The 24,177-nt window shown below is 51.9% G+C and overlaps 3 protein-coding genes across 3 annotated transcripts; 2 read left to right on the top strand and 1 right to left on the bottom strand.

Moving 5' to 3' along the window:
* Positions 1 to 670: 670 nt before the first annotated feature.
* EAH_00022240 (hypothetical protein, conserved) lies at positions 671 to 6,655 on the top strand (the record flags this gene model as incomplete). Its single annotated transcript, XM_013393315.1, has 3 exons — positions 671 to 693; positions 874 to 1,826; positions 2,076 to 6,655. The coding sequence occupies 3 exons, from the start codon at positions 671 to 673 to the stop codon at positions 6,653 to 6,655; spliced, it is 5,556 nt and encodes a 1,851-aa protein (XP_013248769.1).
* A 1,212-nt stretch (positions 6,656 to 7,867) lies between these two features.
* On the bottom strand, positions 7,868 to 15,777 carry EAH_00022250 (hypothetical protein, conserved; the record flags this gene model as incomplete). Its single annotated transcript, XM_013393316.1, has 10 exons — positions 7,868 to 8,163; positions 8,449 to 8,937; positions 9,098 to 9,139; positions 9,324 to 10,461; positions 10,697 to 10,900; positions 11,154 to 11,197; positions 11,363 to 11,820; positions 12,015 to 12,462; positions 12,746 to 13,241; positions 13,753 to 15,777. 10 exons carry the CDS (start codon positions 15,775 to 15,777, stop codon positions 7,868 to 7,870), a joined length of 5,640 nt encoding a protein of 1,879 aa, XP_013248770.1.
* A 4,249-nt stretch (positions 15,778 to 20,026) lies between these two features.
* EAH_00022260 (hypothetical protein, conserved) lies at positions 20,027 to 22,457 on the top strand (the record flags this gene model as incomplete). The annotated part of the gene is made up of 5 exons (XM_013393317.1): positions 20,027 to 20,096; positions 20,207 to 20,325; positions 20,621 to 21,296; positions 21,648 to 21,762; positions 22,169 to 22,457. 5 exons carry the CDS (start codon positions 20,027 to 20,029, stop codon positions 22,455 to 22,457), a joined length of 1,269 nt encoding a protein of 422 aa, XP_013248771.1.
* Positions 22,458 to 24,177: the final 1,720 nt, after the last annotated feature.

Genomic DNA, 24,177 nt, shown 5'->3' on the forward strand with positions numbered 1-24,177 from the left:
TCTTGATGTGGCTGCCACAGCCATTGCTGCTAAAGGCGATTTCTGCCAACTACTGCTGCATGCAGCACTTTTGGACCATGCGTAGAATGCATGATGGCGATCGCCCACCAGGTTGCTGTAATAAGCTAGAGGAATCCCGCAGCAGTCCAAGAGTCGCTTTGCCCTCTGCAAGAGTTCCCGCCACAGGCGAACTAGTTCATTACAGTATTGCCGAAGTTTCCCCGGTTGATGTTATCCCAGTTTCTGTCATTGAACGCTCCAGCGAACCTAGAGAGGCACCCGAGAGGTCCCCTATACCAGAGCTATCTCTACATACTTCTGCAGCCCGAAGCAGAGACGTTTCTCCAAGCAAAATGGTGGTTTCACCACGAGGCACATGCCCCCCGTCCCACCCCAGGCTTTTCGCAGCTTCGGTAGACAATACTCAAACAGAAGAGCCACTAAGGTTTCTGCTCTACCAACAAACTCAGCACAATACTCCAAGACGGCTTCCAGCTCGGTGCGGCCAAAATTGCCAACAAGACCTGGACGAAAGACCTGCGGGAAGCCACTTTCCATTGGGTTTCGCTCCCTTGTTCTATTCTTCCAAGGCCCAAACAGCAAAATCGCGGCTGAATGACTTTTCTGCACAAAATGATAATTCTTTGGTATAGCTCAACCCTTCTGAAACATGATAAGGCAGGCGATGCCAAGGTGATAAATGTAATTTCGAATCAATTCCAGCGGTTTTCCACTAGCAAAAATACGTCTAAGATCGATGCACGCACAGGAAAGCTAACCCTACCATCCTGATACGTGTAAAACCAATGAGACAAGCACCTAAAGACTCACAACATGCACTAGGGCCTCTTCTCTCTCAGGGGTTCTCACCAGATCGACGAAGGTTTCTGCTGTGCATGGGCGTGAGCTGTTTCGCCAGGCACTGGAGCCTCCCCACTTGCCTACATGTAACGGGCCGAACTCTAATGGACAGAAAATACTGGCACTGGAAGTAATGGAAGATGCGCCACGCACGAAGGAGGTGGATGCTGCGGCAGGGGCAAGGACGTCACCTGAGCATACCAGTCGCAATGCTCATGTAGGGCTTACTCTACCTACCAAGCTCAAGAGTCGTTCTCAGCAAAGCCAGCATGTGCATGGAAACGGATTACCAGATCCTTTTTCTACTGCTTCTGTCTGTGGAAACCTCATCGCTGCTGTTCCAGAACATCCAGAAGAACTTTCCCCTCAGTCTGCGTTGCAAAAAAAAACTCCTCTTTGTCTGAATGGCAGTTGCCACGCAGAAGCAGATGGTTCATCAAGTGCCAGCGGCCCTAGCAAGCAGCTGCACCTAGCACTGCCGCACAGTGCTGCGCCGTCGACCCATTTCAGCTCAGATGAGGTCACAGAAGGCTTGCGACTTGGAGGTTTGGAATCTTGGCACTTCCAAACAGAAGTAAAAGAAAAAGAGTTAAATGGACCTCAGCAAGCAAACAATAATGACTGTCTTGGTAAAGAAATCGCGCAGCATGTGGAGGGCGTACCGGAGAAGCTACGCCCCATCTTAAGTCAAGAGGAGCTCCTCGAGGGAGCTCAAAAAAATGTGGACGTGGCCGGTAATGTACGTGCAGGATATGAAAGTCGTATGCAGGACATGCTAAAACCGAAAGATGATGGGCAATCTACCGCACCCAGTTCAGACATGCGGATCCTGCGCTCAAAGACGGTGATGATCCCTGATCAGAGCATCTCTAGAATTCCAAGAGACATCCCCCTTAGACGACAGACTACGGCTGTTCAGTGCAACCAGCACAAGAATACCTCACCGTCCGTAGATTCCTCCAGAGGTACGCCGTCCTGAGGCCCCGCGTGGAAGGTGAGCAGCGCAGGCGGCATCCGCCTACCCGCTGTTAGGAAGCTCCAGGGCCATAAACACGATGAAGATAGGCATGACCATAAGATTGCAAATCAGGGCAACGCACTCTAAAGCACACCCCTGGAGGCACTGCACTTGTGTTGCTAGCATTCCGAGCGTACCACTGCGCTTTTACAAGCCTTCCTAATCGGCTCGTAAACTCCTTTGCATTCCACCACAGGCCGGCGGAAAACGAGCACTCCAATCAGTTGCCATTCTGTCCGACGAACTCAGAGTGATGGCCGTGAACTCTTTTCTGGGGACGCGAGCGTTCCTCAGACGTCTATTGCACGGATGGATGACTTGCATTCATCACGCGTAGCCAAGCGGCGAGTGATTTCAATATCTCGTCGGTCCCCCCAGCAACTCGAGGAAAACTTCGTCACTAGAAGCACCCCGGAAATCCACTTCCCATGTGACCCTGTTCCTCCTTCCTCTTCTTCTTTCAGTCAGAACGGGACACTGGGGATCTCTGCATATTTGCAGAATGTTTGCCGGCAAGTTGGACAGGAAAAGCATGTGACATGCAACGAAGGGACCGAAGATTATTTGACCGTCAAGAATGACAACGCGACGAACAGTCTAAGGGATAAGAAAAACGCTGCTTCCCTATTAGTATCAAAGAGGTGCCGCAGCGCATTTCAGAAGCAGGTCTGTCATGTTGAAATGAGTACCAGCAGAGAGCAGGGCCACTCTGCAAAGCAACTCGCCATGGTGACGTTTAGAGCAAAGGGAGGTGTCAGTATAGAAACATTGAGACGGTTGCCGAGGCCCACCCACCAAACAAGGAAGGTTGGTCGTGAAGCCTGCAAAAGGCATCACAACGAAGTCCAGTCCCTCAGCAGTCAGCTGCAGAAGAGGCCGAGTTGCAGATTTACAAGAAGGCGACTGAAGTGCAAGAATGGAGGACGGCAACTGGTTCTGCGACACATATATCAGAAGAGACCACATGAAACCATCTGTAGACGAGACAAATATAATGAAACATCGGCTATTCAACAAGAGGCCGCAAGCAACCAACTCTTAAAAGACAGCAGCGGCAAAACGAGCAGCATGGGAGAGTCAATCACCGCTTCGCCTGCTTCTACCCCTAAACGTGGCTTATCTGGAGAAAAGTGCGATATTCACATTGGGGCGTACCTCAAAGGAGGAGAATGCAATGCAAGAGTGCAGCAGTTAGAAAATTGCCCCACAAGCAGTTCTTTTAACACCTTCGTAGCTTCAGAAACCTTAGTTGGAAAAGCCTTAAGAAACCATTGTTCCACCTTGGAAGAACTTGAGGTGTGCCGCAACGATGAGGCAGCCCAGAATGTGAAGGGCTGCAAAGCGCACATACAGGAAGTCAGTGCTAGCCTCCCCAGTCACAATACACTCCGCCGACGGGCTGTTTCCTGCATCAGTTCCGGGTCTGATGGCGTCCCGCAACTGCAGTTCATTGGAGGCCCGTGGATGAGCTGCCATCAGCGTGTTAGTAGGTCTTTGTCATGGACTACAGGGTGTGCACGAAATGGGGATACGGCCCTAGTTCCACTTAAAGAATCCACGGGTAATCTCCCGAAACTGTCATTGGGAGAGCCACCCCACCTCTCTGAAGTGGAGCCAGTGCTTAGCTATCGCGGCTCCTCAGATGAAGCCGGCAATGTTGCGAGCATTGGCTCTACGATTACGGAAGCGAATGCGACTGCTTTGCGCCTTGAAGTGGAAAATACTCACCACGAGCCAAGTGTGTCAAAGGTTTTTCAAGGAATATTCTGCAGGGAGCTGAGCTCGGGACACGACATGCTGATGGGTGCCATCTCTACCGCCAGTAGCCAGAGTCCCTATACCAAGCGTACACAAGGCAGTTTAGTGAATATTCCGCCACGGTTGACTATCGATTCGCCGCTTCTCGGGAATGCTGCGGCTTTAGCTCCACTTCCACACGAACCGGGCGCAGAATCCAGAGTAAGGCCTCATGAGATATCTGCGGGACTTTCGATGGCCAGTGGAGGCCGATTTGGCCAAGTGGGCACCCTTAGTGAGGCTCCTTCTGGCGATTACGCAGTGCCACATTTCCCGGGGCCGCACATTGTTAGGCATCCACATGCATTGCTACTTACAGAGGGCGGAAAGCGTATGATTCACAGCATCAACACCCATGCTTCAGGCCAGCCTGCCATAGAACCTGCAGGGCCCTCTAAAGGTTCCATTTGGGCTACTCCTCGCTCTGTGTTGATTTCACATCTGGATGGCTGTGGTGGATACACCGACGGGAAGGCTGCCAAAACGGGGAATGACTCTAAGCCTCCTTATGGTAGAATTCTGCACTGGGGGAGCCTACAGATAAATGAACAGGCTTTGCAGACTCCTTGCTGCAGAGGAGATGCAGAGGAGTCTGTGACTAAAAGTAATTTACAGGGAGACGCAGCCAACTACGCCGAGAAGAACCCATTTCCTCAGCCCTTTGCTGACTCGCAACAGGAACCGTCTGCTTTGCCTTCCGTTGCTCAGTCATGCCCAGCCCTTCCAACACCGTTGCATACTCCAGTCAGAAGCCAGGAGTATACGCAGAAGGATAATCACCGTTCAGCTGTCGATGAATCTGGGCTTCCTGGCTTCAGTTATGACAATAGACTGCATACACCGGGCGCTCGGGCTCCACGCCGTGCTTTTGCGCGCGTCCTTGGGACACTCAGGAGAGCGGCATCTCCTTGTGTCCATTCAGTTACCGGCGCCTACCGGTGTAGAGGGGCATTGTGCTACTGTTCGGGCACATGGCGTGATCATGCCTTTTGTCACGTTCCAGTGTTCTGCAACCATCTGATGCGGGAGGGGGTGCTGCCGGTGCAACACCATGGACCGTTTTACCGTCGCTCCAAGATCCCCAGTTCATTCTACCTAAAGGAGGAAGCTTTGAAGTGGATGCTACACAGTCAGCGAAAGCGCGTACATCTGCTCAACAAGCAACTTGCAATTCAGCAGCAGCAACTAGAACAAGCGCTGCAATTTCAGCAAACGCAGTTTAAGCAAACGCTGAACCGGATGAACTTCTCGATCGGCCGCCTCAAGAACGATTATACACTCAGAAAACAGAGTCTTGGCCTACGCCACCCTAGCTTCAGCCGCAGAAGGACAAGAACAATTTGTAGTCAAGAACGACCTTTCGCCATACTCCAGGCCGCAGCAGCAGCAACCGCAGCAGCTCTAGCCGCCGTTGGTGTATGCGAACAGCGAGCACACAAGCTGCTTGCCCACTCGCAAAACCCTGTTTTCTCCATAGGTGATTCAGCGCAAGGGTCGGTTGGTACTGTGAAGAGTGAAGGTCACCGTGGTGCCACACATGGGTTGCTTCCTGGCTCTCAGCAACAGCTGCCTGCGGCAAAGTTGGGTGAAAAGGTAAGGAGAGACAGCGCAAGGCCACTAGGTCGGCCCTCCATGAATGAAGAACCCGCCCGACCGCATCAAAGAGAAGTAAATTTTCAGTCACGGGAGTCAAATGATGTCGTTGCGAGGAAGCTCCAGTGGTGCCTTGCATCTTTTCAGAAAGCATATGACCCTTTGAACCACTCCTCACAAGACTCAGCGCATGGAGGGAACAATGTGTTGCCTCTTCAGCTGGCCCCGTCTCAAAGCTGGCAGCCTAGTCCCACTGAATATGTGGAAAAGGGTCAGCCCGAGCTAGGCTGCCCAATGCTCCCACGAGCTGCATCCGAACCACCGTGCCCTAAGCTTTCCATCGGGCTGGACCACTCGTTTCCATCACCGGGGAGGAATATTTCTACAAGCGGGGCTATTGATTACTCAAGATCAAGTTCACAGGTGGAGGTGACTGTTACACCCAGTGTGCGCAATAATCGTAGCATTCCTGCCCAAAGGATTCAGACCAAACAGAACGCTTCACGTAGTCGGGAAGGATCTTCCGGAGGACGCAGAACCGAGCCACCAGATTTGCTAGCTGATGCGTCAACATGCCGCAAGCGCAACAGTATGCCTCTGAGCAGCGCTTCACTTGCAAGCTGTCGAAGTTTGAGCAGAGGCAGCAGAGGCTCACATGTTGAATCACGCAGCCGTAGGACCGCAATTCGAAGCAATAGCAATGGTCAGCGAGGCAATATCCACTCTGAGACCTCTAGAAAAAAACCAGGAGATATTCTATTAGTGGAAGGCCTTCACGGAGTACCAGGGAGGTACCGATGCAATGCCATTCCTATGGCGTATCACCGGGACCCCAGCATCTCAATCTTTAGCCAACTTTTTGAAGACAGTTTTCGTAGACAGAGAAACCTCTTGCTCCTTCGCATGCAAAAACAACTGGGATCCATTTCTATTGTCCGGCCTCAAAGGACTCGTGGAGGAGAAACCCTACAACATAGGCCTATGCTGGTAGCACGGGCTCTAACAAGCCACAATGTTACTTCGCATAGTGGGGGAACCGCAAAGAGCGTCAGCAGCAAACAAGAAGTTTGCCCTAGACTTGGCTGGATAAATAGCTCGCGTGAGGCGCTAAGAACGCATGCCGAAATTTCACGTAAGCCCACGGATGGGCACGGCGATCATAAGGGGATTCGCGGGAAACCCTCACCTATGGAAGATGCTGTTGGGGAAGAATTGTTTCTGTGTCCTGGATCCCTTTGCCTCACTGTTGCACAGGCAACAGCAGACCCCGAAAGCAGCCTATGCATGCACGCTGCGACACCACCAGCAAGACTGGTGCAATTACCTTCTCGTAGAGAGAACCTTGGCGCCTTTGTAGCTGCCCTGGAGGCAGAGAGCCTAAATTAAATTACAGCCATGTTTGACCCGCAGAAGCGAATGCGAGGAGGTAACTCACGATTGATGTACCGGAACCCAACACCCCAGTTGGGAAGCACGCGCAAGTTTCTAGAGTAGTTGAGTTCAAACCAGTCTGGAACGTCTTGGATAAGGAGGGGAATGTGGCGAAGGCCCTGCGAAACACTGTTTAAACGGGAGAGGTGCTTGAGGGCACTGCAAAACACGCTGACGGCGGAGTTTTGCAGCAATTAGTTCGTGCATATTTTACCCGGTGTGGAATGATGAATGCGCACGGTTCTGCACTTACATTGGAACTAATCCTTATAGCGCCTTAGTATTCCGACAAAATTAAAACATCCGGCCTCTTTTCGTGAGGGGTGTTTCCAGTTTTGTGTGGGCTGACAACGAGTGCGTAGATGAATAATATGAAGGAACACACTACAGCGAGTCCTGCGCAACCCAGCGTAATGCTAGGATGCCACTAAAGCGCGGAGGATTCACTGTTAGGACAACAAAGGCACCTTCATAGCCAGTCGCCTATAACCCGTAAGGGGCTCTTGGGGAAGCTGGCACTTTCCGTGTCTGGAATATTGGATAGCTAGGGTTGTGCATCACTCGGCGACAGAAACAGAAATATCTATGTAATACTGCCGGATGAATGCAGTGCTGACAGGCGAAACTAGCCAGGACTTATACGGGCACAAGTCGATACGTAATTCACCAGTGTCAAGGTCACTGCATCGTCACCTCCGATCACTGAGTGAACCTTCCTGGCACCGTTCGAAATGAGTAGATATCGATTCACGCAGCTTTCATTTAGTCCCCTGGTTATATACACAATCGTTGTAGCGAGGAAAATTTTCTACGCGCTTGTGTAAAAGCCATTTCACCTTGTTAACGCTTGCAGTGCCGATGTAGGTGCATATGCTACCTTAAGTGGCAGTTGCTGAAGAGTCAAAGTACGCTGCTAATCCTTATCTCTTTGAAAACGACAGTTGGCTCCATTACACGGCCATGCAACGTCAGCGACGTGCTTAGGAACACGTTCTGGGGGGCATCTGCAGCAACAAATGCGGCACCCGAAGTTGAGACAAGGGGGAATAAAAGGTTCAGGTCCGATGTTTTAGGCACCTAATATAAGGGCATATTCATAAACAGCCACTGAGCTCCGGGATATGTCAATGCGATACAAGCATAAGTGAAGCAGAAGAACCAGGCCTTTTAAAGGCTTTCTGGAGTGCTGGCAGGCGGATGCCCGTCTACACTAGGCAGGGCACCGCCTGCACCCTTTGGCCGCCTGCGGCTTTGCGCTTGCTGCTGCTGTTGCCACCACGGTGGAAGAGCTTCGAATGTAAGGTCGGGAGCTTTTAGACGCCGAGCAATGTATTTGGGAGTTATAATGTTATTGTAGATATCCCGTTGTTGCTGTGTAAGTGTCTCGGCCCAAAGTCGTTTAAGGGCAGCTAAGTACTGGGAAAGACTGGGAGGGCAAACTTGGTCGCGACACAGGGATAGGACTGACCACATTTCCAGGCAAAATAGATCGTACCCTGCAGCATCAGAATTTCCGTCACAGGGTTGAGAAGGATGGATGTGATATTACTTTTCCGCTACGAATGAGAATGTTACTGATCGTGTAGCCTTCGCTGAGTAAGCAGGGCAAGGAATAGGGAATAGGGATGAGGCCTTGTATTGAAAAGGATGAAACGGCAAGTAAAGACAGATGCAAGTGGAAATGCGGGTGTTTGTTAGAAATGTGCCAGTAGAAGCATGTAGCGCTAGAATGGAGTTAGTAAAGTTACCAGTCATTTGAGGTCCCACATGGGGTAGCAATGTAGACGGCGTCTCCTCCTCTACTCGTGTGGGCAAGAAAAGTGTACGGCAAATGCTTGCCTTTGCAGAACACAGCCGTATGTCTCCCTCTCGACGTGGCGGGGGTGTTGCTAGAAGAGGGTCCCTGCACCCAGCCATCGATCCTGCAGGCAGCTGAATACGGGCCGATCTATCATACCGGTTTCCATTTCTCTCCGTAGATGACTCTCTGACGCCGGCATTGTTTCCAACCCTGCGGGAACTCCGCGATGAAGTCTGCTGGTTTGCTCCGGGAGCCTCAGTTGCATCCTGACTCTCTTGAGAGGGCTGAGGGCGTCGGTCATGTTGCTGTTGCTGTTGTTGCTGCTGTTGTTGCTGTTGCTGTTGCTGCTGTTGCTGCTGGAGTTGCTGCGGCTGCTGATCGAATGGAATCGCAGGGTCGCACACGTAGTTGTATGAAAGGCGCTCTCTCCACAGCTCTGCAGAGGCACAGCAGTGGTAGCAGAACTGCTTTTAGCTACCTAGCAACAACACACCTGCAGTCACATCGAATTTAGCCCGAGCGAGGCAGGGAATTCTACGGCAACACGGCAACGAGAAGGAACATGAATGATCTTACAGCGAAGGAGGAATGCTAACCTGTCTTCTCCTGGGCACTGTCCGCTCCAGCATTGAACACCCCTGCACCGGCCCAAAGCATCAACAGCGATGCGAATACCAGTACGTGCAAAATCAGCTTCAACAGAAACGGTTTGGAGGTTCCGGAACTGCCAGAAAATACTGCTAACTGCAGGTGCGAAGGCAGACTGGAAACGCCTACGAAGGATCCTTGGAGAACGCAGAACCGAAACGGTACTCCACTCACCGTCAACGTGCAGCACATGGAGACCTTTCTCATGCTCTTTGTAGAAAATGAATAGCGGGTGGTGACAAAGGCAGATGCGAAAGGTGGCAAGGCACTCAAAGTCAAGGTCAACGTATGCATACTTGAAGAAAACACCGTGGGACCAGCTGGTGCGGGGGGAAGGAGAATGCTGTAGGAGACGTAACAAAGACAGCTCATCGTCTTCCTCTTGCTGCCGCTGAAGCTCACGAAGTAAGGGTTGTAATGCGTGGGCCGGTTGTGGTTGTGCTGCCGCCACAGAACCACCATTGGAGCTTCTGGAGGCCTGATGGTGGCAACGACCAGGTAAGGTGGGAGGACTCATTGACACTCGCTCAAGGGTCTCGCTGTTGAGTTTGCTGCTGTCCTTGCTGCTGTCGTTGCAGCTGTCATTTTTACTAGTGTCTCTGCTGCTCTCAGGCTCCTCCAGCATTGGCCCAAGAAATTCTTCCGCAGCACCCAGCAAGAAAGATGTAACACCCTTCAAAACCTGCAATTCTGCGCGCCTCAGGCTCAACTGCGGTTCGGATAACTCCTTAGAGACATATTCTACAGGGGGCGGCATTTCATCTTGAGTTGGCCTAGAGGCCCCAGCAAGGGAACCAAGAGCCTCCAGATGGGGACACACGAGGTCACCTAGCAGCGGCAGATGCTCTCGAGCAAACGCAGCAAGATGCCTCCTAAGAGCCTCAACCTTCGTTGCGTGTGAGCCTCTTTGCCCACCCAACGCCGCTTCCACCAGCCGCCGCCTCTTTGGGCGGGGTCCGCCAGATGGAATTATTGCTGCTGTTCGTTGTGTGTCGGAGGAATGTCGGTTTCCTTCTGCACTCGCCGAGGGCCTGCGTCTGCGTGCAGGAAGGCCGTCTTGCTGCCGCGTTGCAGTCGCCGCAGCGTCGTGCGGTGGGCCATCAGGAGGGTATTTCTGAACAGCAGGAGTGGAGGCGTTATCTTCCGGTTGCCCACGCTGTGGGGAAGGTTGCACGTTTACTTTCCCTTCATTCTGAGTCGCTTCCGCAACCTCTAGTTGAGGTTCTAAAGGTGCCGCCTCGCTAACGCATCCTCGGGATCCCGCTAGACCACGCAGGGAGGACGGAATAGCGCGCCACAGCCAAGAACCTGCCTGCACTCATTGAACAATTCATCACGACTCCACGCTGTCACACCTCCAACCGACAGAAACATCGTTCATTGGGCTTTCCAGGAGGAGCGAAGGCACGAACTCTATTGAGCAACGCACTCTGCACTATCCGGTCTGAAAGCTGAGCCTTGAAAGGCATTACCACGCAAGTGGAAGTTCACCCAAACCTAATCCATGAACACTAAACTATTCACACTAAACGATGCAGAAACCCCACCTGCTGAACTCGATGGCGACAAGAGCTTCCATTTGTCGGTTCAGGCTTGTTGAGCCCCGCTCTTCCCTCCTGAAGCAACATCCGATTGAACTCCACAGTGACGCTGCTGCAAGAATCTACCGGCTGCTTCTGGGTTTCTGGGAGTTCCTTGCTGCTTGTCTGAGAGGACGTCTCCGGAGTTAAACAGATCACATCGTTTGGGTCCTGAGAAAGAGGAGGGGAGGTTCGTGCTTAAGCCGCGTGCAGCACAGTGAAGCAAACTAGTTTCGCCGCCTGCACGGCAGCTCCCCCCGGGGATGCTGGCATGCTGCTGCTGGGCATGCAATTTTTTGTGTTATAGTAGCTGGATGTAAACAATTCTTTACAACTTGCAGCTGCTTGTGGATGCAAATGGAAAATGATCAGCAACTGCCCCTAAAATGTTGCGCAACTCTTGCGAGGGATGTTGCTTCTTCACCTGGTTTCGGTTTTTGCAAGCCTCCTCTTCTGCTGTCGGGACTCCTGCAATTGCAAAAAAGAAAAGCAAGGCCGATCCATCTGGACTTTTGACAAGCGGGGCCTCTTCATCTCTTCAGGGGAATGCGAATGGGTCAAGCGAATCCCGAAGTGCGACATCAGTAAAAGTGTCAAATACTAAACCCGGAACCAGCTGGATCTTTGCCGTACTCAGCGCCTCATACTCCATCTCAAGGCACAGCGGGTCGCTCTGGCTTTTGATCTCCTTCACGATGCCTCTGTTCTTTTTGTAGCTGCCGAGCATTTGTAACTGCTGCTGCAGCAACTGCTGGCGTGCATAGTCTATTTGTGAGACGCTGCAAGCTCCGCAGTTGAGGAGGGCGTACAACTGGAGATGAATTTGGCCCAACCCGTAGTTGTTGAGACCTGCGCTGCGCCTTAGCGTCGCTTCGTCCAGGGGAGCCGCATACGGCTCGCCCCAGGCATTGCAGCAGTTGCTGCTGATGGGGCTGCCAATGTGCTTAATGTGTATATAGGCTTCCGGATGGATTTGGGCGGGGCCATTGAAGTTCAACTTTTGCAGTGACCGCAGCTTCTTGCTGCTGAACAAAAACAGTAGCTGCTGCAGCTCTGGTGTGATGGTCCACCCAAGGGATAGCCGACGCAGGCTGAAGGCAGAAGCAAGCGAAAATATGGGAAAATGCAAGGACTGTAGATACAGGGAAACGCATCCATTGGCTTTTGCCTGCATTGCGCCTTATTGCTAGCACGAAAACGTGATCTACCCCACCACTGGTAAGTTGCTCTACGACTTAATTAGTTTCGATCCTCTCATCACTGCTCACTCTTCGCCCGCTCTTACCATTTGAAGTTGAGTTGTTCATGCAAAACTGAGAAGTGCCGGACTTCCCCGTCCACGTCTAAGAGTTGCAGACTTTCTGCCCCAACTTCAAGAAGGTGCTGCAGAGCGCGGACTAATAGCTCCTGCGTCGCTCTCTCGTGTTGCTGATTTTGCTGCTGCACGCTGGTGTTGTGTGGAGGCCTTGTGCCACGCGCAGGCGGGGCGCTGACAAGGGTTTCTGGGTTGCCCGGCTGCTGCTGAGCTTGCGGCAGCTGCTGCTGCTGCTGCAGCAGTTGTTGCTGCTCTGCAGATGCGAAGCTGAGTTGCGCAAGTGACGTGTCAGGGCCAGAGTCACCGTGCGGTTGATGTACAGCGCCCGAATTCATTCTGTACAGAAATGGATTTCCGGCAACGGCGGACAGCTCACTCAACAGAATGGCCCTGCGCCTTAAGAGAGCGACCGCCTGACCTGTCAGCGGCAGCGTATTCCCGCCTATTACAGCAGACACATAAGGAACATTGCTGCATTCGACACACTCCTGAGGCACCTTCACTGTACAAATGGAGACTAGGCGACAGCTATGGGTCACTGGAAATTTGAATAGACCGGCGTTGTCTCCGGCACACACTTGAAAAGTGTGCGGACAGCAACAGACTAGTAAACGACATACAAGAAAAACGGCGCTTAAAAAGAAACAGCCGGAGTGGCGGGTGCAGCTAAGAACTGGCAAGCTAGAGTGGTGCCTGCTCACTTCCACCGAAAATTCGTGAGGGGCCTGTTGGGGGCTTTTCCTTGCGGCGAATCATGCAAAGAGACCCGTCCGAATGTATAGCTATTATGTTGCTATCATTTAACAGAAGGTACGCGACAACATGGGGCTGAACCCAATGTGGGTCGTCAGTGTTTCTGATTGCTGAAGCCTCAATCCTTCCCGCGACAGCTGCCGCTTGAGCAGATGGGACTGGCGCCCCCAGTTGGTCCTTTAGACGCTCAAGCACCGTCTCTTCGACCTCAAGAAGTGCGCAACAACTGTCTCTTGAAGCTGCATGGTAAGTACAGCCAGCCGCAGAAGAAGCTTCACAATCGGTGTCGCCAGACGAGAGCTGTCTTGGGCAACAAGGACATGCCGATCCTTCTGTGCTTGTGGGCTCCCGCCAAAGTACCCCCGTTTTCATAAGCATTAGTCTCTGGGCTGAGTGGATCGAGAGGGTTGAGAATCCGAGGGAAATCGACAAGTTCGATGTCACCTGCAGCGAACACGAGAAGGCAGTGACTTTAGGGTTCAAGGAAACGCCTATTCCCCCCAACGCGGTTGTCCTTTCTGCTGTTGCACAGGGATATGCATGCAGTTGCATGCGATACCCCGTACTGCGAATTCCCCACAATAAAAGAAAAGCAGATTCCGCGACATGTCCCAGCTGGGGCCTTACTTGGAAAGGAAAATCTATGTACAGGGACTTCAGAAGGGGCATCGAGGGCGGGAGCAGCAAGGGAGGGACGTGGCGCCACGTAGGCTGCATAGCCATACTCCGAAACGAATAAACTTCATGCAGTGAGTTCTATAGCATATCACTCGGTGCTTGAGGCCGCGCTTGTTGCCCCGCTGCCTAGCACGCTGTACTCTCAAGAGATGTGGCACTGCGGGACGTGAAGTGACAGAAGCCCAACTTCTGCATTGAGGCCTCGAGGGGTACGCTCAAGAACCTCTAATTGTATTATATCTCTGGTTTACGCTACGTCCATGTATGGTAGACGCACTGAGGAGGCTGAGAGGTCGACTGCGATTTTTACTGAAGCAAGAGAGTGGGCGTTTCTGTGCAGCAGCATCTGCAGGAGGAGCAGTAGCTCTATGGAGGCTTGAGCATCCCCCTGGCTTCCTGTGGGTGAGAGCTTGAGTTTAGCCGAGAGAGACTTGAGGTGACACAGCGAGGTGAGCAGCGGCGAAGCATTAGCTGCAGTGTAGGTGGTCCAGGGTGACGGTGGGGACGGAGGTGCACCTGCAGGGGGTTGGGCCTCCCCAGCAGCAGGTGCTGCCCCACAAAAAGCTGGCTGTACGCGCAGGAAATCAAGTGCTCTTCCTTGTACAAGACCATACGCCCACGATAGACGAGAAAGAGAAGGCACTGCAGAGAGCCTTCCAGCGGTTGCGTCCCTCTGGCCTTCGGGCCCTCCTTCTTGTTGGACTACTTGTTGCTGTCGGCTGCTACTAGCGCTTCGCTGCTGCTGCGGCCTTCTCTCCCCGCGTGTCCCTCTAGGAGTGTGGGCTTGCTCATTCCATACGTTACTATTGATTCCCACCTGTTCGTACCCTGCATCCGTAGGTCTCAGCAAACTTCCTGCAGCAGCAGCGGCAGCCGCAGCTGCGGCTGCTGCTGCAGCTCCCAGAAATAGGGGAGGGGACACCGCCGAGGTGAGCTCTATCTCGAGACTTTTAAGACCCGACAGGAACGGCAACTGCCTCTTGAGTGCAGCTGGAGGCAGCGACAGAAGAGAGGAGACGTTTCGTGCCGAAAGAGATACAATGCAAGAGTAAGATAGAAGCACACGGCGGGCTCTCCAGCAGGTGGAACCGAATGCTGTTGCTGATCCCACCGGCAGCAGCTGCAGCACTTTCGCCAGCAGCAGCGGCGAGAGCTCGAGTATGTGTGCTGCATGCAGGGGCTTACGAGGGACTCCGCAGTACGACAAGGCGCCCCAACATTCATCCTCACCAGGTCCCTGGCTAGTGCATGCAGCTTGACTTATGGATTCGGACGGCCCGAAACGGTCCCCTGAAGACAGCTGGCTACCGGAGAGCTCTCTTCGAGCGCCACATTCCCGTCTCTGCCTGCCCCTGCGGCTCCTCCCAGACGAACCGCGCGGACCCTTCTGCTGGTGCTGCTGCCCCTGGCGCTTCTCTTCAGGAGGCTTTGGCAAGGAGTTTGGGAGCAGCTCTGCGTTAACGTCCCTAATTGCACCAAACGGGTGCGGTGCAGCTGCAGCAGCTCCACCAAACGTGGTGCTGGGGATTTGATCAGCAGCAGCAGCAGGCGAGTTGCTTTGCTCCTGTAGATCCGAAAGAGGTGGGGCTCGATCCCCGGCAAAACCGTCTGGCGGTGAGATAACTATCGCTGGCGCGACTGTACCCAAATTTTCAGAGGCTTCTCTTTCGCCTGGAGGGCCCGTATTGCCTGTGTGGAGACGGCCCTCCGGCTGTCCCTCCTGCTGTTGCAGTTGCAGTCGGTTGTGCTCTAGGTGCTGCTGCTGCGGGTGCGAAGCTTCTACATGCGGTTCCCTAGAAACCTCATGGCCAGCGGTTGGGTGGCAATTCTGCGTCGTTGTGTCCGCAGGCTGATTGGCCTCTTCAGCAGCTAGTGGGTGGCCTTTGGTACGGCGAGCCCCTGCGTGTCTCGTCCTCGATGACGTCGAGGGGGTGTGTCGAGACAACTCAGGAGGGGGAGGGCCCCTCCACTCCCCTTTGAAGTTGGCGGAGTGCCGTCGGGGTGGTGGCGTGCGGATAGAAGGGGCGAAGAGGGCCAACGCTCCAGCATTAAGCTGGCATTGAGCAGGAGGGTCTGTAGGAAGCCTCTCAGGGGCCTCCACCTGTGAAGGCGTACCTCCTCTAGGGAGTCCTATGGAATTGCTTCGAGGGGTGTGGAGGCGTTGCGGTGGATCTTCCTGCGGCTGTACAACCACTACCGGTCGCTGTGTCTGCAGTTGTGGCTGCTGCTGGGGCTGTTGCTGCTGCTGGGGCTGTTGCTGCGGCTGCAGTTGTTGTTGCTGCTGTGGATGAGGGTTTCCCATCGTGTATTGATTCCCAGTGCAAGGTTTAAATTTCCAGCGGTTTCTACGTTCCAGAAGCTTGCTGCTGTCGCAAATGCAGCAAATGTATCAGCAACCGTACCATGGGATTGACAGGAGGAGGTGTTGCACCCTCAAGTGGTTGCCTTGGGGCCGTCTGCTTGCATTTCCCTCTTACGCTGTGAAGGGGCCCCTCTGCCTTCCCTTCTCTTACTTCTCCGTTCTACCGCAAATACCTGCTTTGAGGGGCCCCAGTGCGGCTTCAGCCTGTAGTGCTTAGAGCAGAGGCATACGGGAGAACTGCCCACACAGTAACCAGGAATTGCCCTTCTGTGGACTTGTGAAGTGCAAGGTCCAACAGATTGTGCTGCAGGTTCGGCCCTTGGGTTTTGAGGCTTCAGGAGTAGCTCCTGTGCACTTGCTCAGTTCGATGACAATTATGCCCATTTCTCGGAAGGGCTGACCTTTAGAACGGGAGCGAAGTGAAGCAGGACAAACGCAATAGGGGTAAAAAAGGCTGCTACCCCGGAGGGCCTGCCGGGAGGGCGGCTGGTGAAGGGGTCCTTACAAAGCGGTGTGCTTCTAGCTGCGGGTAGGGCTGCTGGTATGAGCTCCTTAGGCTTTGACAATCTGGGTTAGGAGCTCCAAATAATTCAGCTGCAGATTACCAACTTGAGGCCTGCTAACAGCTTATGTGCGAGGTCCGGCCCACCCGCCTCTCTCGCTGTAGAAAGGTGAAGACCGTCTTTTTACTTTTCTAAGGGAAAGAAAGCCCCAAAGGCACCCAAAGGAAATAATGCTTTTTGAGGCATGTGCTAGTACACTCGACAGCTGCACATCAAGCACGCTGATGGGGAGGTGACCCTGGCACCCTTCTCCCACGGGCGAGGCATTTGGCCCCACCCCACCTAAGGGCCTAATAATCTAAAAGAAATATAGGCAACCTCACAAAAATAAACAAATAAGGTGTACATACAGAGTTCGTGTACAGCGAAGGAGTCACCGGAAGGTGGGGCATATCCTGCATATGATTTTTGAAACGCGTTCTATACGCGTTTACTTTGGGTAAGCACACACTTTGACCTTCTATCTACTTCCAACTTTCCCTAAACAGAAAGCACAGTGAAGATGTAATCCTTAATAAGGGTTCTTCTAGACCTCAGCTTCCGCATGCTTCATTATCAGGTAGGCTCCTCTACTGTAGTGACTGCAATACCTTCTGTCCTGAGGGCCTGCATTCAACTCCGCGCTACTACAATAAAACCTACTAGCCCAGTGCAGCTACAAATAAAATAACAAATAGAGGCAGGCGAAGGAGATGAGACAACAGCAGTTACGAGGTGAAGTGCGCCATGTACACCTAACCCGCTCTCGGCTTCTGCGCGACCGCTTACAACTGCCTCCTAAATCGTTTGTGAATCTGTGCACCGCGGCCCCAAGCACAATTAAATAATATGCCCTTAATAGGTAAAAAATAACTTCCCCCAAGTAAACAGCGTTTTCCAAAGCCTCCTTAGGTATAATATACTACGAGCGCCAGCGCCAGCACACTCGTGCAAATGTACGGTTGTGCACCAGTGAGCTGCGTAGCAGAACAACACGACTCTATATCTACTTTCTGTGGAGTCTTATCTGGTCTCAATGCACGCGCATATAGAGAAGCTTTCATAGAGCGAAGGGAATATACGGGAAAACAACGGCACACCAGACGGGACTAGGGGCCTCGTCACTTCCAGGATGCGTTTTTTCCCCTATCTGAACACGTACCAAAAGCACTTTCAGGTATAAATGGTTTGTGCTCGAATACATGCACCTGGAACAATGGCTTCTGTGGGCTGCGCTATTCACTGGACCGTAGTTGTTATCTTAAGCTTCAGTGCCCCTCGTCGTCGAAAGCGATTTTGCTGTTAAAGTGTTGCTTTATCCGAAGTTCGGATAGTAGATACAAAAAACGGTTTAAACTGATGCCATCCACCAAGAAGGGAGTTGAAGAGCTACGGATATGACCTAAACAACACTGTGGAGTGACTGAACAACTTGGTTCTTCGCTGGCATATTACCCGTCCCCTTGCGGTGATAAATTTAAATTCGCATACTGCAAAGTAGTCAATGAAGCTTAGGAACAGGGAAGGAATTGCAGAACACGCGTAAATACAGGGTGGCGACACGGATGCTCTTGAGACATTTATGAAAACATACACTTCCAATACAAGCAAACGAATTTGAGATATAGTGCAACAACCTTAGTAAGGATTATCGATGCATCTGGTGGACAATTAATGCGCTCGTTACTCTGTGGGAAAACGGAACTTGAAATGCCATTCTTAGCTGGGTGAACGCAACCATGTGCCCCGAACACCTATGCGCTTTGTTTTGGAAAGCAGCGTCTCCGAGAAAAACTGCTGCGGCCAAAATCGTTGTTCCCACTTGACTAATTCGTGCAGTAAGATTCAGTGAGACACGAGAGTCCTGAGTCCAGAACTTTCTGCATCAGCAGAGGATGCAACTTTGCATTCAGATCAACAGCTAGCCTTGAGGACACTGTTTCCCGAGAAAAAGTCTTGCACTTGCCTTTTCTGGGACTACCTATCAGTATGGTCATGCAAAGTTGTATGCTGCTCGCAGCAAATAGCATAGTGGGGCGCGTGCATGCTGTGTCGGGGGGACGCACTATTACCTGCAGATGCATTCATGCCTGGGCATAGTGAGGCCTTGCCTCCGAGTTGTCAACTAGGGTAGTACGCCCTACTATAGATCGTGTGAGAGAAGACCGGCTCCTCTGCCACGCAATGCCTATAAAGTATGCTAAAGCATGCTTTTTAATGAACTGGATTTACATTCCACCGCTGATCGAGCGCAGGCTCTAAAGCGGCCTAATTTGCAAACTTTTCCTATGCTCATGAGGAGCTGCAGACGAACTGTCGGGTTCTATTCTTGTCCCGATTGCCTTCTGTATACAGTCATTGAGGGCACTCCGATAATAACAGTCAACCAGAGCCAGAGTCGTTTCACAGTGAAGAGTGAAACTTACTGGCTGCTTTCCCGGAATGCTGCTGATGAAACGACGACGACAAATAAAGCTTAGCACCCATTACCAGAGAAACTGTAGTCAAAGAATCAGTCTCTCTGGTAATGGGTGCTAAGCTTTACTGGGAAATAATTGCCGTATAACTGGGGGAATCTAAGGGGACCTTAGCAAATTTGAGAGACTGAGATACTACCAATACGCCTCTAGGATGGCAAGGAAGAGCACATCGTATCGACCAAAGGGATGGATACTTTCCGGATTTCAGTGTAGATTAGCTGAAAACTACTACATGATTCCCCTGCAGACGCAGGAATATTCTATCATTGATCGCTGTGAGTGGACGTGAGCGAAGGTGACCCCTACTTGAGGCACACCATGAATAATGCATCTAGACCATGCAGTTTCCGTCCCAGCTGAGATGAATAAATTATTGTTTTTGACTGGTTTGTGCCTTTGTTCTTTTCTGGGAATCCATCTGGGTTCCATGTTCACTTCCTATCTATTCTTCACGCATTCCGTCGGGCCTTTCTCCCTCCTGGGTGCACGCCTATCCAAACAAGTCAACTGAAAACTCACGCTCACACACACCGTCGATTTAATGATAGAGCAGAATAACAAAAGAGAGCATTGTGTCTCGCTGCGGGAAGAACAAAAGTTTGAGGGTGAGTTTTTAACGGATGGGTTTGCAACGAGGTGCGCCGCCTGGCAGTGTTGCAGGCTGAGCCACTCATCTGGAAGGAGGAAAGCGGCTTCAATGATATATGGAACATTCTTTTGACCCGAGAATTTAGGAGTAGTGCGCCTTCATTATGATCTACCAACAAACCAAGGGAACACCTAATTACGCCCAGGCCGATCCCGTCTCCAGTGCTTAGTTTGGCCAGATATTCGCTGCTCTTTGATTCCTTCTCCATTAATGCGTAGGCTGACGCATAGATCTGAGAATTCGTGTCCTTCCAAAGAACCTATCGGTCGACTAAACTCCATGCCCTGCCTAGTCTCTAGGACTTACACCTTTGCGCCTTTGAAAGCATGGGCCAGGACACTGGGAGATTGAATTCATAGGGTTAACTGCTTACCATTCTAGAGCTTTCACTGCATGCGGCCTCGAACTAAGGCTGTCTGGTTGGGTTGCCTACCGCGCCTACACAACCTGGCTGAAGCCGTCGAAAGTGTTTAGTCGGCGTTTCTGCGGAACCTGGAGAGCAGCATGCCTTCTTCACAATGTCGACACTATCTGTCACCGATGCGCAAGAAGCGGAGGCAGGTTCCTTCGAACTTCCAGCATCCTATTGTGAGCCCCCTTTCTCCTGCTGCTGCTGCTTCTTCCTCTTGCTCCTCAGCACCATGTCGTTTACATTCCCGTGATGCACGCATGCGTCGGTGATGCTTCGAACGGTGCAGCGACGCCTGAAGGCTCGGGCATAAACGAGGAATTTCTTCGCCACCTCGACGGCGGGATCGGCAGCCCGCTCCCAGCAGCCAGGGAGGCCCCCTCGCCTCATCCCCCCGCGAAATCAGAGGTATGTCCTCGCAGCTGACACCGAAGAAAAACACAACCCACAATCTAGAGGACAACAGCCGAGGAGTTCTAGATTTAGGATTTTAGCATTACGGTGGATTGTCTAGGGCTTGTAGGAGCGTGCAGGCGGGCTAGATATGCCGCCTCTTGCGTTGAGGAGTTCCCTACATAAGGACGTCTTTTTCCCCCTGCGGTTTATGCATCAATAGGACTAATGGAGGACATCATGTTCTCCCGAAGCAAGAGAGTCTGAATGACAATCCATTCATTGTCATGCTGAGATTTCCTGCTCTTAGATACCTCCCGACCGTGCAGAGGAGCCTCCCAGAGCACTCACTCGGCCTGCATCAGGAGTATGGGCCACCAAGAACGAAACCTACACTCCTTCAAATGAAGCCTTTCGACAGCAACAGGTGCTACAGCAGCAGCTGAGAAGCCCCCAACAACGTCATCAGGAGCTGGTGGCTGCTCGGCGAGAGCAGCAGCAGCAGGTGACAGAGGCACACAATGAATGGCGCTGGGCAGAGCGCATGAAGCGGGTGGCGATGCATCAGCAGCAACGGCATCTTGAGTCTGATTGGAGGCAGACGCTGCAGATGCACCCCAGCAGAGGCCTGCCCGCTTCCTTTCAGGGACAACATCGGCAAAAAATTGGACTTTCATTTTGTCCCCACCGCCTAGCCAGCATCTACAACCTGTCTATACGGTACTGGGACGAAGGCTGCGCCTCGCTAGCTGTTCGGACACTGCAAGGTGCTCTGCAAATGCTGCAACAATACGAACTGGTGGGGGGCTGCGTTACTCACACTTGGGAGGCAATGCAGCTGCTGCGAGGATCGAAGCAGCAGCGTGCGTTGGGACCCACAGGAACTGCTGCACCCCCCACAGGCCTCAGCACAAGAAAGCTAGACATTAAAGAAAGATATCTCAGGTCGAGAGTCTTCTTCTCCCGCCGAATGTTCGTTGCCGCAGGTGAGCTGAATGAGTGGTTCACTGAATTAAGAAAGCGGCAGGAAGACAGCACCATAAACCCTTTTAGAAACGGGTTGGAGCTGTTGGCCGCAGGAAATAATGCAACGTACTGAATTTTTGGACTGCATTATGCTCAAGTGTAAAAAGCATATTTTTTTGCACTAGTACCTTATAGTTTTGACTTTGTCTATCTTTCTTCCCTTGCGGCCGTATTCGTGTAAAAAGTCGCTATTTTCAACTAAATACTTACAAGTATGATCACATATTGTTCTAGGTATACTTGCGTTTTTCACTTCCTGACTAGAGAGAGCTCGTGCATCCAGTGCTCATGCTCTTCTGTTGTATGTTCAGAAAAAGAACTCGAGGAAGTCAGGGGCCATCTTGGGTCTCTCCTTTGCCGGGCTAGCCTGAGAGGAGGCGGCTTGGCAGTTGCAGGGAATGCCGATCGACGGTGTTCCCGCATTAAGTAAGGGCCTTGGGGACCTGACAAACTATTGTACTGCCATGAAAAAATATTACTGACTTGTCTGTATCTACTCTGCTGCTGAAATAAGGCACCACTGTGGAAAAAAGGTAGCGCGAGCTGTGGGAGGTTCGTATTTGCAGCATAAGCTGCAACGCGAGTGAGCAGATGCAGCAGTCATTCAGCGTGCCGTGCTGTGTTTGACCTGGTCTAGAAAGCTTCAAGTATGCGCTTATCTCTAGACGTTTTCGCTGCCAATTCGAATTGAGGCTACATGTGCATACATACAAATCTAAGCGGACATGGGTACGAGCTTATGCACACACATATACGCAGATTTATTGCTGTCCTTTGTACATGGAGAGCCATTCGTTGGGGTGGCTGCGTTCGCTTTTTTTTGTTGCTGTAGGGAAGCTTTGGCTCGGGTGGAAGACGACTTGCTTCTACTGCAGGAGCTGCAGGCTCGATACAGTAGTGCGCAGTCATCTGAATGGGGAGACGACTTGCAGCAGCGGCAGTTGCAGCGTCTGGTGCCACTCAACTTGATGCCTTGCATGAGTCAACGCATCCACCTGCAGAACTTCAAGGGCCCCAGTGGGAATACCCAAGAAGAGGAGGAATGTGAACAGTGGGCGCGGACCCTGCACCAAGTGCTGCTCAGACAAATTACCGCCAGAGGCAACCCTACCCAAGATTAGGCACCTAACCAACGCAGCAGTGGACTTTTGCCCAGCTAATTGGCAACGCCGTTATAAAATATCCCAAGGCAGACACTTCCTGAGACAAGCTACTATGTGCTGGACGGTAGTCCTAGTAACTTCAGTGAGCAGAGTAGCGCATACGAAGTTTTCAGCTCCGTTGGAGCATTTGGAGGGGAACAAGGTCCCACGAAGGAGTTGCGGAGCAGAACAGAATTCAGCTCTGCTGTGTTAGCGGTATCCTACCGCGCATGCAGTTGCTCCACGATTGAGTGAGACAGACTGCAGGGCAAATAGGCATTGCGCCCTCCGCAATGCAGGAGCAGTAATACCAGCAACAGCAGCAGCGGCAGCAACAGCAACAACAAAAAGCAGCCAATACAAGCAGCCCCATTTAAGTTTGCTAGGCGTGGTGCAGGCCTTTGAAGCAAAATGCCAAAAGCAGTTCCAGGTTCAGCCTGTGGCTATTGGGGGAGACAGCACATGCTACTCTTCAATGGTGGTGTTGTCTAGGGCTACTCTGGGCAGCCAGACCCTTTACTAGAGGCGGTGATTCTTAGACCCTACCATTTCTAATACAGCTTAGGGTGTATTCTGTAGGGATGTTGCTAGCCTCCATGCATTCACTGTAGATGTCACGCACAACGTTTCAGCTTCACCTTTTCACAAGTCAGCAAAAATAGAACCGTGTCGCATGTAGGGATGATGAGCTTCATCTTAAAGTGATTTGTGACTTTCCGACTTGAAGATTGCGGTTAAATTTGATGGGGCCTTTTCGAAACAAATGCATTTTTTCGTTTGCCGTTTAGCTCGTTCTGCACCTTTCGTCGGGCGGTTCCAAAGCAACCACTTCCAGAGGCTCATGGGCCAGCGCGCTTGTTTGCAATCGCGCTGTGGCTGATCAACGAACTGCAACTAACAGCTCTTTTTAAATCAGTGAATGATGAGAAAAAGTAGACAGCATCACGTTCCGAAGTGTAGTGAAGATCGCATGACCGCATGACGTCCGATGGAGAGGCGATACGTAGAACATCGGAAAGAATACATGCACGGCATACCAACCAGAAGCGAGCATTAGATTATGTTGAAAAAGAAAAAAAGGAAAGTGACTGTAACGATACTTTGCCGCTATTGCTGTGCAATTTGCGTGTCAGTCAGCGCAGTTGCATGCTCATCAGCATCGGACGCAGTTGTTCAAGCGCCACTTTAAGAAAGCCGGCTAACTCGCTATCCTCCCTGGGCCCAACGCGCCTCAGCTCCACAAAAGGCTGTGCTCGGCACTGGCTAACGACACTTCCCCTTAAAAGGGAATTAGTGGTTTAGGATTCAGGGACAACGGTTTCAAGGTCTAGTGGACTCTTTCAGGCCTCCGTACTACACCTCAAAGAATTCATTTCTCTGCCGTCGGGCCTCCCGCAGCCGCATTAAAGCCTTCAGGGGCCCTTCAATGATCTGGAGAAAATGGCACAGCAACAGACACTCACTTCCACTTCTGGTAGGTGTCATGAGCCTCACCAATGCTGTGATAAAATACTACGGGGGGTGTCTCTGGTGGCACTTTGGAAGTGTATGCGTGCATTAACGCCTCAGTACGAATACTACTCGATTTGAAGTTCAACACAATTATGGGTCCACTCTATGTCTGTAAATGAGCAGAAAAATATTTATACAATTCGCTTGTATGAGCCCATATGCATCATAAATCTCGGGTACCCTGGGG

Source organism: Eimeria acervulina, genomic scaffold (assembly GCF_000499425.1).
Source record: "Eimeria acervulina Houghton genomic scaffold, Eah_scaff162, whole genome shotgun sequence".
Lineage (NCBI taxonomy): Eukaryota > Apicomplexa > Conoidasida > Eucoccidiorida > Eimeriidae > Eimeria > Eimeria acervulina.